The 13,775-nt window shown below is 55.8% G+C and overlaps 1 protein-coding gene across 1 annotated transcript; it reads right to left on the reverse strand.

Moving 5' to 3' along the window:
* Positions 1–5,609: 5,609 nt before the first annotated feature.
* On the reverse strand, positions 5,610–10,514 carry TMEM59L (transmembrane protein 59 like). The gene is made up of 8 exons (XM_051972324.1): positions 10,250–10,514; positions 9,887–9,992; positions 9,428–9,567; positions 8,310–8,462; positions 7,957–8,032; positions 7,515–7,611; positions 6,808–6,925; positions 5,610–6,455 (listed from the first exon to the last, which is right to left on the reverse strand). Exons 1-8 carry the CDS (start codon positions 10,412–10,414, stop codon positions 6,306–6,308), a joined length of 1,005 nt encoding a protein of 334 aa, XP_051828284.1. The 5' UTR covers positions 10,415–10,514; the 3' UTR covers positions 5,610–6,305.
* Between the last annotated feature and the right edge of the window lie 3,261 nt (positions 10,515–13,775).

Here is a 13,775-nt window from a genome sequence, read left to right on the forward strand (position 1 = left end):
GTATCTGAGGTCAGATTTGAACTGAGGTGTTCTTGATTCCCAATCTGGTGCTCTAACCACTTGTAGCACCAAGCTGCCTCTGCTGTTAGAGTATGGAGTATGTGAAGAGAGGAGTGTAAATTAAGGCATGAAAAATAGGTGTGAATTAAATGGCAGAGACCTTTGAATGCCACACTGAAGGGTTGTTGGGGTAGAGAAAAGGTCCTAGTTGGAAAGAGAAGATGTGCCTTATATAGGCCGAACAGGATCTGACAGGGTCACCACAGACTTGAAGGTCTTAAAAGGAAGGTGGAAGTTGGATGCCCTCATGGGTATAGGGAGAGGGCTTCTGGCCAGATAGAGGCTAATGCTGCATGTTCCCCTTTCCAGATCTAAGATGCTACGATAAATTATTCAAACATATTGAAAGCTAGTGGTACTGGACAGTGTAGGATGCACACACAGGGCCCCGGAGGGTCACAGATTTAGAATTGGAATGGATCTTCAAGTTCATTTACTCCAGCCTTCGTTTTTAAAAATGAAGCTCAAAAACCCTGAAGATGCTAGAAGAAAAAAAGAAATAAAAAAAAAGGAAGGAAGGAAGGAAGGAAGGAAAGGAGAGAGGGAGGAAGGGAGGGAGGAAGGGAGGGAAAGAGAAGGAAGGAAGGGAGGGAGGAAGGGAGGGAAAGAGAAGGAAGGAAGGGAGGGAGGAAGAAAGGAAGGAAGGAAGGAAGGAAGGAAGGAAGGAAGGAAGGAAGGAAGGAAGGAAGGAAGGAAGGAAGGAAGGAAGAAAAGGGAAGAGAAGGAAGAAGGAAGGAAGGAAGGAAGGAAGGAAGGAAAGAAAGAAGGAAGGAAGGAAGAAGGAAGGAAGGAAGAAAAGGGAAGAGAAGGAAGAAGGAAGAGAAGCTCATAAAAATTAAATGAATAGCCCATAGTCACAAAGTTTGCATCAGAGGCAAGTCTTCCTGACTCTATAGCACTCTACCACTACCAGGCTGAATCTAGTAAGGTCTACAGAAGACAGACAGACAGAGATGGAGAACATCCCTCCTCTCCAAGAACACTGGCCCCCACCAGTTGTCCAGCCTTGCAGGTGTCTCCAGGAGCAGGTGGAGGGGCCCCCTTCTTTGGAAAAGGAACACTGTCTGGGAACCAGATGGCTGACTCCAGGCTGCCCTCTGCTCACAGGTTACCTGCAGCTTGGTCTCTGGGGGCAGCCCAGGTTTGGGGGACTGACCAAGGCTATAAACCTTCCCTCCTCTTCCCTTCCACTTCCTCTCCCTACATTATTCTGGAGGAGTGTGTTGAGGTCTGGGGGTGGGGGTAGAAGGCAGATGTGAATATCCTAGAATTAGAGACCCCCAAAGTTTAAAGGAGGCTGCATGGTTCAGTGGAAGGGGCCTCAGTTCTGTCGTCAGAGGAGTCAGAATCTCCCTCCCTCTTGAAAAGGCAGAGGGACCTGAATGACTTTCTTTGTATAGAGTCCATCCCTGAGCCGCTGACCAGGGTCTCTCATAGATGCACATGACCACACGCTCCAAGGCTTCATATCTGTGCCCACAGAGCCTTTTGAGCTTGTATTGGTCTGATTGCCCTAAATGGACACACTGACCCCAACACGGTGGTGTTATTTTGGTCCTCCAACAACGACTACATAAGGATGCTGTTAATGGGGAAAGAGATGAGGAAAATCTGGGCTGGGAGCCAGGACACCTGGGTTCCAAGATGATTCAAACACTGACTTGCTATTGCACCTTGAGTGAACATATTTCCTGACCTGCACCTATTTCCTCTTCCATAAAACGAAGGGGACAGATGCTAAGCTTGTACGTTAACATTCTCCCTCATTCATTCACCAAATATCAGCTGTACAAAGTTCAGATGGGTCCTCACCCCCTGCCCAGAGTCTTATTATCTTCATATATTGTGTCACATATTATTCTTTTCAAATACACGCATGTGGTACCATGGCTAGTGCTGGACCTGGATGTCCAGTCGGTAGAAAAAGCAGAGGTCCAAGGGAGGTTCCTATTTCTGGGGTTCCCATGTTCTAAGCTTCCTTCCCAACCTAGATAGTTCACGTTCTGCAAACCCTCCCAACGATGACATTCTGGCTTTCAAGGGCTCTCCCGGATGGAAAACTCCGACATTCTCTATTCCAGGATCCTGAGCTCTGAGCTGAGACAGAAGTATCAGGACCTTCAGCTACAAGTATCTGCCAAAGGGGATGAAAAAGGGAATGAAGATCTGAGAGAGTAACTGTCCAGGCGGCTGGCAGGAGGCGTCAGTCCCCCATCTCGGGCCGAGGCTGGGCACGGGGGGTGGCGGGGAGGAGGAGGAGGGAGGTACTGTGATCCTGGGCTCTGGGGCCGTTTCCTGGAGGCGGCTGCTGCCTTGGTGTCTGAGTGTGTGACTCACCCCCTGCCTCTGGCTCTCCCCCCCTTTTTCTGGCGGCTGGCACCGGCCACATGGCGAGGGGGGGGGGCCTCCAGAAATTGTGCAGATCTATAAAACACATGCACATATGTATATTGATATATGTACCTAAGTCCATGTGTATATTATAATATGTTGTGTATACATAACATCTTGTTGTCTAACATTGTTTTAATATATCATAATTATATTGTGAATTAATGTGCTACATTATATAGTTAACATATAATTTAGTTATATTATATATAATTAATTTAATTTTTATATAATATATTATTATTAACTATATATAATTAGTTTAAATCTATTTCATATAGTATGTTATATATTATTCTTTTCAAACATGTGTACATACATGTATATGGTACTATAGTTACATCCTGTGTAAAATGGGACTCATAACAGCACTTACCTCCACTGCTGCGAAGATCAAACGAGACAATATTTGTAAAATGCAAATCTGAAAGCATTCTTCCTGTTCTTTATGCTGTGTTCACACAGTGCTTGTTTACAAACATTAATTTTGCGACTTAATTTTTAGATTAAAATTAAATCTAAATTAAAAAATAATTAGTTTTGTGACTCCCTGTGCGTCTCTACACTTGTATGGTTCCTTTGTGCTGTGTACATACCCCCCACCTACAGGTCACCCACGTGAGTCTGTGTGCACGCCGGCCCGGGAGCTTTTCCGAGGGGGAGTCTGCCCGTCAGTTTGAGAGATGCATCTGCACAGGGGTTTGCGTACGTGAAATCTGAGAATTTGGACTCAGAAAAAACCTTCAGGGTCCTCTAGCCCGACTTTCTTGTTTTAAGATGAAGCCAGTGGGATCCAGGAAGGGACAAAGAGCATCAGCTGCCATCCAGTGGCCAGTGGCGACGCCAGGATTAGAACTCAGGGGCCTGGATGTCCACACTGGAACTCTCAACTGCAATGGGAGATAGTCTTTCCATTCTCTGCCAGATTTACTGCGTTTCTCGCTTTCCTGGCACCCTGAGGACCTCGGGGGAGGGCGTCTGCCCTTCACCTGGTGGTCTGTGCCTGAAAATCCCCAGCTGGGAACGGCCTGAATTCCCTTAGGCCCCGTCAGCCCCTCCCCTCGGGACCTCATCTCTGCTGATCTGCCTTGGAATCAAGCCTTCTGTTACCATGACAACTCCCACATCATGCAGACACACTGGGCATTCCCAGCCCATGGCCACAACACCCACCACCCACTATTGCATATTAAGCCTTTGTGGGAGCCGGAGGAAGGGACAGATAGACTTTCCCAGAAATATTGCAGGCGCCGCCTGGGGGGAAGGGAAGGAGGGGGACAGGGAGGAAGAGGAGTCGTCTCTGCCTATTGTGTCCCCCACACACACATACACACAAGGATGACCAAGGACAGCTGAGTCATTCAGCTTCAGCCTCCCCTCCAGGGTAGAAGGCACCAGAGGTGGTCATCCAGGAAGACTGGAGTTCCTTCAGCAGAGATGGTTCAGAATTTTGTCCAAAACTTCTATAGCATAGTTCAAAGAATGTCAGAGAAAAAATACCTTAGAATAAAAAAACCAGGAGGTCAGGGCTGGGAGGGCCCTTAGAACCCGGGAGGTCAGAGCTGGGAGGGCCCTTAGAACCCGGGAGGTCAGAGCTGGGAGGGCCCTTAGAACCCGGGAGGTCAGAGCTGGGAGGGCCCTTAGAACCCGGGAGGTCAGGGCTGGGAGGGCCCTTAGAACCCGGGAGGTCAGGGCTGGGAGGGCCCTTAGAACCCGGGAGGTCAGAGCTGGGAGGGCCCTTAGAACCCGGGAGGTCAGGGCTGGGAGGGCCCTTAGAACCCGGGAGGTCAGGGCTGGGAGGGCCCTTAGAACCCGGGAGGTCAGGGCTGGGAGGGCCCTTAGAACCCGGGAGGTCAGGGCTGGGAGGGCCCTTAGAACCTGGGAGGTCAGGGCTGGGAGGGCCCTTAGAACCCGGGAGGTCAGGGTTCTGCACTATTCAGCCTCTAGCTGAACCCCTCTGGGAACAGTCAGCTCACTGCTTGGGTAGGTAGCCCCTTTCACTTTGGACAGCTCTCGTTTCCCAGAGCCTCTCTCTTTGCACCACCCCCGCCCTCCCCCCACCCCCCCACTGCTCATTCCTCCCTCTGGGGCCAGGCAGAATGAGTCTAAACCTTTCACTCCACACGCCAGCCCTTCAGACTCTGAAAATAGCTATAATGTTCCCCCTACCCCCTCACCAAGTGTTCTCCAAGTTAAACCTCCCCAGTTGCTCCAATCTGTCCCGAAGGCAAGCAAAGCATTTTAGGTGGAAGAGAATGTGGAGCTCACCTAATGCAATCTTGCCATTTTACAGATAGGGAAACTGAGACCGAGGGGGGGTGGGGAGAGGTGGGCAGGGGCTGGACTAGAGTCTGTGTGTCCTCAATTCTCCCTCCAGGAGCAGCTGCCCTTCCTCGACTGGAGAAAGAATCAGGGACCCCGGTTCTGTCATTTACTGGCCACGTGATCTTGTGCAAATCATTTCCCCTCTTGTTCCTCTGCTGCCAGATGGACCCCAGGCTCTACGCTGGCTCCTCCTGCCTTCCAGGCAGATGGTGGGAAAGTGGGACTTACATGGATCCCAGGAGTAGTCGGGGTGCAGACAGAGCCCCAGCCCTTGCCTCGGGAGGAGCAGAATTCAGATCCAGCCCCGCCACCGACTACCAGTGCGACCTGGCCAAGGCACTCAATGCCGACTGCCACCCCAAGAGAGACCCCCTCCTTCACAAAGCCCCCAGGGGGAAGGACACAAAACAAGGCCCTTTCTCTCCAGAGCCCGGGGCATGTTCCCGCTCTGGGGTCCCAAAAGGGGCCCCCACATCATGGATCAGAAGGAAGCATTTTGGCTCCTGCCCCTCACAGCCCTTTCCTCAGAGACGGCCTCCAACCCTTTCCCATGAGACCGGAAGCTCCTTGAGGGGACAAGCTTGCTTCTTGCCTTTCCCCAGCACAAAGGGCTGGATGACCTTTCCGAGCTCCTCGGGCCTGTCTCCCCCTCCCTCCCCAAGGCCACGCCATGGGCTGAATATTTAGGGGTTTAAGCCAGAAGGGTGGATGGGAAGGGGTCATTCCCGAACATTGGAAATTCTCCTATTGGTGCCTTTGTTCCCTAAGTCCCCGGCCTCATGGCCCAGGCAGACACACACACACCACAGACCACAAATTCTGGACTCAAAATGTCAGTTATAAAGATTTTATTCACTCCCTATTATTCCTCTCACCCCAGCCACTGCCCCCACCCACCGCCAGCCTTAGCTAGCTTCTGGTGTCACTGACTGGTAGAGATTGGGAGGTGGGGGGGGGGGTCCCAAGAACTCGTCCCCTCCCCCAACTAAGCCTAGCCCAAGAGAACGGGAGAAGGGCGGAGGGTCACAAGTTAGAAAATAATAATAAATTAATCTAGGCTGGAAGGAAGGAAGAAGGGAATGGGAAGGGAAATCAGCTTTGACTGGGTCCAGATGCCCTTTGGGTGAGTGTCGAGGGCTGGGAAAGGGAGGAGGACTGGGCCAAAACTCACATGCTGAGCTACACTGGGCTGGGAGTAATGTGGGGTGACTAAAGGGGGAAGGGAGGGGAGGGGAGCAGGAAGCCAAGACCCTCTTCCAGTCCTATCCCAACTCAGACCAACCCCCCCCCCCCATTCACACCTACACATCCCTGAACAGCAGGCACTGGAGAAGAGGGGACCTATGGGGGGATTATTCCTGCAGGTTCAGTAGGGGGACTTTTCCAGACCCAGGGGGGACCGGGTGGCAGAGTGGAGGGGAGCTGTCCTCATGGCCCAGAGGGATGGGAGCCCCAAATCTCTCCCTCTCCTTTATCACTGAGGCTTCTGTGGGCTGTTTGCAGAAAGGGACAACTCCAGCTCCAGGGATTTACAGAGCCGTAAGGTCCATTCCCACCTTTATGGGCAAGGAGCCAGCTTCCCGAGACTCCACAGTGACAGATACCATGGGGGCAGGAGCCGGAGCCAAGGGCCACTCCAGCTCGTCCAGGTAATTCTTCTCCCCAGAGATGCTCAGGGGCTGTGTGTGGGGGGAGGGGTAGGAAAGAAAGACAACAGAATCCTCAGGCTGGGGAGGAGACCAAGTGGCCTCAGGAGATGATGAACTCCCCCCTCCTCAGAGAGCAGAGACGCCCCCCTGCCATGGAGCTTACACTGGGGAGGGGGCTGTTCTCAACTTTCTCAGAGGGAACTTCTAAATCGGGAATCCTAGGGTTCAAGGGGAGAAGAGGAGAAACCCAGGTTGGGGGGGAAAGAATGGGAGAAAAATCCTGGGCATGAGAAAAACCATGATTGGGCTCTTTGGGAGGAGAGAGGAGTACCAGGAAGCCCACTTGGTATCTCCCCTCCCCCTCCCCCCCAAGCCCACATACCTGGTTCCGGATATGCTGGTCCGGTGCAGTCACAAGACTGGCACAGCTGAGCCACAGCATGACAAGCACCGAGAAGAGCAGGCAGGAGGCCAGGATCCACTTGGGCAGTCCAGAGCGCCTGTACCCCAGCCCCCCAAAGATGGCACTGACTCATTCAAGGCTGTGAGCAGAGGGAAGGCCTGGCCCTTTTCTGACAGATCAACAACAAGCTGAGGGTCTGGCATGGCTCGGTCCCCTTAGTGGACTGGGGGGCCCAAGGGTGACTCCTTTGAGCAAAGTATTGATCAAGGTATTTGAATAAAATAGTCTATAAACTTGGGGAAGAGATAACTGTTACTTAAGGGAGAAAGCCTGAAATAAGTCAGTCCCCAATTAATCATGGGGAATATGTGAAGGCAGGTCACAGACCACATCTAAGGAGAGAGTGGGGGCAACATTATAACTCACTTTCCCCCCAACTCCGAGTGACCAGAAGAGCCCTATTTTTTAGATAAGAGATGAGGATCAGAGACGTCAAATTATTTGTCCAAAGTCAGAGATAGAAAATGACAGAGCCAGGATTTGAACCCAGAGCTCTTGGCTTTTTTGAGCTATAACCATGACTGAGGAAGGGGCCTCTGAGGACATCTAGCTCAAGCCCCTTGTTCTGATAGGTGAGTAAACTGAAGCCCAGGAAGAAGGGTCTCCCCCTAAAGCCCTGTACCCACTTAGACATGCAGCCCAGGAAGTTGTGTTCTGGCTGCGGGCCGGCGGAGGTCTCCTGGGACACCTTGTCTTTAATCTTCACTTTTTTCTCTTTAAGACCTAGGACAGCAAAAAGGGTGAGTGCGACTGGAGTCCTGTCTGATGCTCAATCCCATGTGGAGGCTCGGGTTCTAGAACCCAAAGCCTTAGACTCTGGGTGACGAGGCTGGAGGTTCTGGGAAGCGGGACCGGCAGAGCAGGGGCTGCGAGCAAGCAACTGTCCGGACAACGGCTGGATCCCACAGCCTCTCCTCCTTTGCTCTCGGAGGATTGTTGTTTGTCCTTCCTTCCGAGGAGGATCGTGACATCAGGGAGTGATGTCATGACATGCAAGGGACCTGGATTTAAGGGAGGGCTCTGGGAGGGACGAGAGAGAGCCCGGGGAGAGCTGCCCCTGTTTCTCACCTGAATGGAGCTCCTCGGCCCCCTCGGCGTGCTTTTGAGTTCCTTCGGACAAGGGCGCTTCCATCTCAGGCTGTGACTAGCCGGGAGGGAAAAGATGGGCCGGGAATACTAGTCAGAGGGCCGCAGCAGAGCGGGCCTGGGGCTCTAAACGTACCCTCCCATGAACCGGCTGAACACATCCCCAGCCTCCCAGTGAGATCTCTCCCCAAATCACAGGATCCGAGTCAAGAGGGACATTAAAGAGTGGCTAAGCCTGAAACCCCCTTCTCCATCATTCCCACGGGTTTGTCCAGCCATTGTTTGGATACCTCTGAGGATGGGGAGCTCACCACCTATTTTCTCTCCACTCTCACCTGGAAAACTACCATCTTCCCATTATCTGCCTGTAGGTAATAGGTCCATGTAGAAGAGATGAAGCTTTGGGCTGAGCTGATCAATTTATTACACAGATTGGATAAGACCTCCATCACTGAAATGGTGTCAGGTGGAGGTACTGGTCTCTGTCCCTAAATTGTGGGGAGGGAAGGAGGAAAAGGAGACAAAAACCACCAGATCATCACGGTGGCAATTATGCAAGCACCTAAGTAGGACAGGCTTTTTAGAGGAGGAGCTGAGCTGGGCCTTCAGGACATGTAAGATATATAGAGACAGCTATAGACATCTAGATCCTCTCTCTCTCTCTCTCTCTCTGTCTCTCTCTCTCTCCTTCTCTCTCTGTCTCTCTCTCTCTCTGTCTCTCTCTCTCTCACTGTCTCTCTCTCTGTCTCTCTCTCTCTCTCTGTCTCTCTCTCTCTCTCTGTCTCTCTCTCTCTCTCTCTTTGTTTTTCTCTCTCTCTCTGTCTCTCTCTCTCTCTCTCTCTCTCTCTCTCTCTCTCTCTCTCTCTCTCTCTCTCTCTCTCTGTGTGTGTGTGTGTGTGTGTCCCTTTTCCCTTTTCCTTGCCACATATACGGCAAAGAAAAGGGAGAAAATCTTTTTCCTTGGGGGCCAGAGAGGAGCCCCGCGGGGCTGAAACGCCTCCTGAAGTCCGGGAGGAGCCACCGAGAGTGAGCAGGACAGGGCTTGCGACAAGCTTGTGAGCAGCCCCTTTGGTTGGGACGGGAGGCAGGGAGGTCGATTGGAAGCCTGTCACCATAGCGCAGGCCAGAGCTGCGGAGGTCTGGAATAAAGCAGGAATCAGGGGATAAAGCGGGGAATCGAACCTGGGGGGAAGGCAGAAGAAACCCTCCTGCCCGGACTGACTGAAAACTGAAGGGAAGATGGGAGTCAGCTGTTAGAAGCCCAAAGCAAAGCTGGAGAGCCATCCCTCTACAACGCCAGCCATGAAAGCGCTAAGGCTTCCTGTCCCCAGCCCATTTCACAGACGGGGACACTGAGGACAGGGCAGGAGTGGCTTGGCCATTTAGTGGCAGATTCGGACTTCCAGCTGACTCTGCGGTCCCCTCCCCCGGACTCAGGGGCCGGTCTTCCCACCTTGTGGTACTCAGGTGGAGGAGACGGCGAAGGTGTCGGCAGCGGGGGGAATGAAGGCCTCGGGGAGCCGGGCATCTGCCTCAAGCATCCTTCAGTGCACGCCAGCTGCTCGGGAGCCCGGTCATAGGCCTGCAGACAGGCTTCGGGAGTGAACGGGGACGAGTCTCAGTGGCTGCTCAGTCTGCGCCTCCCAGCCTCCCTCCCCGGCCTGGCGCTCCCCGAGAGCGGGAGCTCCCTGGCGGGCTCCCCGGGACTGGAGGGAACTCGGGGCGCCTCTCTCCCACGCCCCTCCTTTGTTCCAGAACCGCGGCGGTCAGAGAGGACTCGAGCTGCCCGAGGGCGCCCATCCCACAGGTAGTGACCTCCCTCCGCCCCGCCCCCCCCCGCCGCAGTCGGGCCGGGAGGCTTCCGCTCCTTTCCTTCCCCGCTCCGGGCACCCCCTCCCCCGGTCTTCATCACCTGCTTTGCACTCGGCCAGGGTGACGTTGGCCTCGGTGCTGCCCGTCACAAAGCGGCAGATGGCGAAGAGGCGGCAGCCCCGGGCGCAGGCGTTCTGCAGCTCCTCCTTTGGGCGACAAGAAGGGTGAAAGGGGCGCCCGAGCCCGCCATGGCCGCGGGGGCCCGGATGGGCCCCGGACCAGCGCTGCCCCCCCCCGCCCGGCTCCGCCCCGCCCTGGGGCCTGACCTCCCACCGCAAACGCGGAGCTGGGGGGATGGGGGAAGGGGACGCGCTCCCGCCCGAGCCGTCAGGGCCTGCAATGGGGCGCGCGGCCGGGGGTGGGGGTGGGGGCCCTTGTCCTTACCCAGCCCCGCGCCTCTCACCTGCACCGCCGCCCCCGCGCGAGGAGTCCAGAGGCTGCACTGCAGCTGGCACGAGCTGGTGGGGCCCAGCTGCTGCGCGAACGGGTCCCCACCGGCGGCCGTGGCCATCGGCAGCAGCCCGGGGTGCAGCAGCAGGAGCAGCAGCAGGACCTCAGCGCCAGCCATGGCGAGCGCGGGGATCGGGGTCCGGGGGCGCGTGGGGTCTGACCGGAGACAGAACCAGCAGCTCAGTGAGGGGCGCGCGGGGGGCTGGGGTGTGACGTCATCGTCCCTGAGCAAGGGAGCCTGGGAGACAGTGGGGGGGGGGGGGATGGGGAGAGATGGAGAACAGGAACCGGGAGGTAAAGAATTTGGAGGAAACGATGAGGCTAGAAAGGAGTTTAGGAGCCCTTCTTGGGCCGCGGGCGTGCCATTTGTGCTCCTTTGGCTTCACTGGTCCCTGCCTGGCTCCCGCATGTGAAGCCGGCGGTTTCCATAGCTGCCTCCAGAAGAACAGCGAAACTCTAGGAGAAAAGGGAGAGGACCAGGGCCCGAGGACGTCTCTTGGCTGTGCCTTGAACCCCCAAGTCAGATGAATGGGTGGGGTAACATGACAAATTGAGAGCAGGGAGAAAGAGGAGCAAGGGACAGGGACATTTCTCCCCAAAGGGATTCTTCTTTTACTGCCACCACTACACCCAACGGTATCTGTACCTTGCAATTTGTCCTGAACTGGCCCTGGACGCTAGGAAGCGGACCGTCTTCCCCGTCCCTAGGACTGAAGAGCCCTTCCCAAAGGAAGCTCCCTTCACGCCTCCTTCCCTCCCTCGGGAAAGAGAAACTCCCGGGCGGTGTAGGGCCGTCTGACATGAGAGCCCCAGAACCGGACTAGGTGGTCCCAAGGTCAGGGCAGAGCTGGACAGAGGCTTTCCAGCCCTTTTCTGAGCTGTTCCCCGGAGCCAAAGGGATTCTCCAGTCAGCCACGTGCGCAGGTGCTGCCCCTTGATCTTGGGGGCAAGACTTCTGACTCTATACTCTAAAAGATGACCAGGTCAGAGGCCTCCAGAGATCCCTCCGCAAGAGGAAAAAGAGAGGAGCAGAGAAAGGGGGGTGGGGGAGAAAAGGGGCAGGCTTCAAGCGGGAGCCCGGGTGTACTACCCCCTCCCCCAGCCCAGCTCCCGCCTTTCATCTCCCCCCGCCCAGTCCCCAGATGGCTTAATCAGCCGCGGCTGTGTCGGGCGCAGCTGGAATGTAACCTGCAAGCCCGCACATCTGGCTTTGGTCTCCTGTCTAGCCCCAAAGCGGCGGGGAGCGGGATCAGGAGCTATATGGCCCTCGGCCTCCCCAGGGCTCGCGGCCTCCCCCTGTTCTTCTCATCATCAGCTCGGAGACCGTGGAGCAACTAAGAACTGGAGGAGCGCCCCCAAACAGCGCTCCCTTTCAGACACCCCCTCCCAGTCCCGGTGATTGGAGTACAGCGTCTGGAGAAGGCATTGAAGAAGCGTTCCCCATGTTGCCCGCCTCAGTTTCTCTGGTTCCCGGACTGGTCAAATGTGGATCGAAAAGTGGGTGGGGAGCAGCGAAAGGGGCCCTAAATTCCGTGGTCCTGGGCTCAGGTGAGCTCTCCTTTCCCCCTGGCAGCCGCAGCAGCTGCCTCCCCTCCGGCCAGCAACCGTCTCCCTTTCCCAAATCATCGCTCCCCAACCCCCACCCCACCCCGAGAGCTAGTCCAGGTGAGGGGGGCAGGGGAGCGCTGCGCGGCCTCGGGGTCGGATTTCAGGAAATCCGCCGACATTCCTCAGGGGCTTAAGAGGGAAAGTTTCTTCTGCGCCGCCCCTTACCCCCCTCCCACTTCCTACCCCCAGGGGCGCCTCGCCCGTTTCTGAGCTGAAGCAGGGTTGGGGGCCACTAGGTCCTTCGGGAGAAGAGGAACCTATCAGCTTTGCGCAAAGACCGTTCCCCGACGGCTCCGGAACTCCAGAACCCAGGCTGTTTTTGGGTCCCTGGCCACTGGGCTCTTTCCGGGGTTATAACCTCGGGGTCGTGCTTCTAGGGGGATATCCGAGGACACGGTTGCACGTGTCCCTGGGGCTGCGTCGGGACGACACAGTCAAGCCATCCGAGAAAAGCCTGGGTGTCTCCTTCCCACCCCTTCCCACCCCGGCCCTAGCCTAAAGTTGATGTCACCCTCTGGGAGAGCAGACTCCAGGATCTGGACAAGACACTCTTTGTCCAGCGTCAGCGTCCGGCCTCCCTCACTCCCTCTCCTCCGGGCTAGAGCGCTGATACCCGGGGGCAGGGGGTGGAGGCCGGGGCCCTAACACCAGAGCGGCGCCACTGACCCACCCCTTGGGCAATCGGCTTAAGGAGTGAAAGGGAATCGTGAGGTCTGAGAGGAGGTAGTGGGCGGGGAGGGCTGGAGGGGAAGCATGGCGGGAGCAGAGACCGCCTGAAGTACTCTTCCACCTCACCTGCCCACTTAGAGCTCCTCTTCTCTCCCGAACTCTAGATGGGGCGAAAGCCCGGGGTGAAGCGAGAGGAACTCAACCTCTACCCCCCCGTGCGGGGCCTCCAACAGTTTTGCGCCTCCCAAACGCACGTAGTCTCCCAACACGTCCCCCCATCCTCCGGCCTCCTGCTTGCACCCTCCTCCACCGCTGGGCCCCCTAGGGCTCTCTCGATCAGCAAGAATAGCTAAAGAACCCAACTCTCTCGGGAACCTAACCTCGGTCCTAATCCCGTAATGGGAAGAGCCTCCACACGAAAGAGCTCATGGCTCCGCGGTATCCGCCGGGTCTAGGAGTCGATTTAAAGGCTAAAGGAGCCTGCCGGGACTTTTCCAAAGAGAGAAGGTGAAGCTGGTGCCCTGCGAGCTGTCCCTGGCCAGCCCTGGAGCGCTGGGCCTTCCCCGGCGCAGAAAAACAAGAATCTCTTAGGGCCAGAGACCTTTCGGTCTAACCACCGGCCTAACTGCCCGGAGGGAGGGGAAACTGGCTTAGGGTCACTGGAACGCGTCTGACTAGCCTCAGGCCTAGCCTCTTTCTCAACCGGCTCAGGGGAATCAAGGAGTTTGCGCTTTTGGAAGACCTAGGACCCTGGCAAAAGGGAGCTGGGCGTTCTGGCCCTTTCCCGAAATCCCGCTGGATCCTGGCTCCTCGGACCAAAGTCTGGAGCTAGATATGACCCCTCTCGGGGGCAAGGCTGGCGAGAAATGGGGAGGGCCTCTGGGTAGGAGACGGGGGAGGCGAATTCCTCCTAACCGGGGCCCAGGCTTCGAGGACTTGGGTCAATATTTGAGGAATTTCTTCCACTCCCTGGGTTCAGTGAGGAGGGAGGAGTTAAACTACAGGCTCGGAGGACGAAATCCCCCACCCACACACACCCCCAGCCCCAGACTGTTCTGGGTCACTAGAGACCTGGCCGAGGACAATCCAGAGCACAACGAAAAGTCATTAACTGCGGCGGGTAGGGGTAAGCCCGCTTTGGGTGAAGAAAAGCAGCAAGACCCTCGTTATTGGGGGCGGGGATTGGCTAAGAGTAATTATCG

This window comes from Antechinus flavipes, chromosome 1, assembly GCF_016432865.1.
Source record: "Antechinus flavipes isolate AdamAnt ecotype Samford, QLD, Australia chromosome 1, AdamAnt_v2, whole genome shotgun sequence".
Classification (NCBI taxonomy): domain Eukaryota; kingdom Metazoa; phylum Chordata; class Mammalia; order Dasyuromorphia; family Dasyuridae; genus Antechinus; species Antechinus flavipes.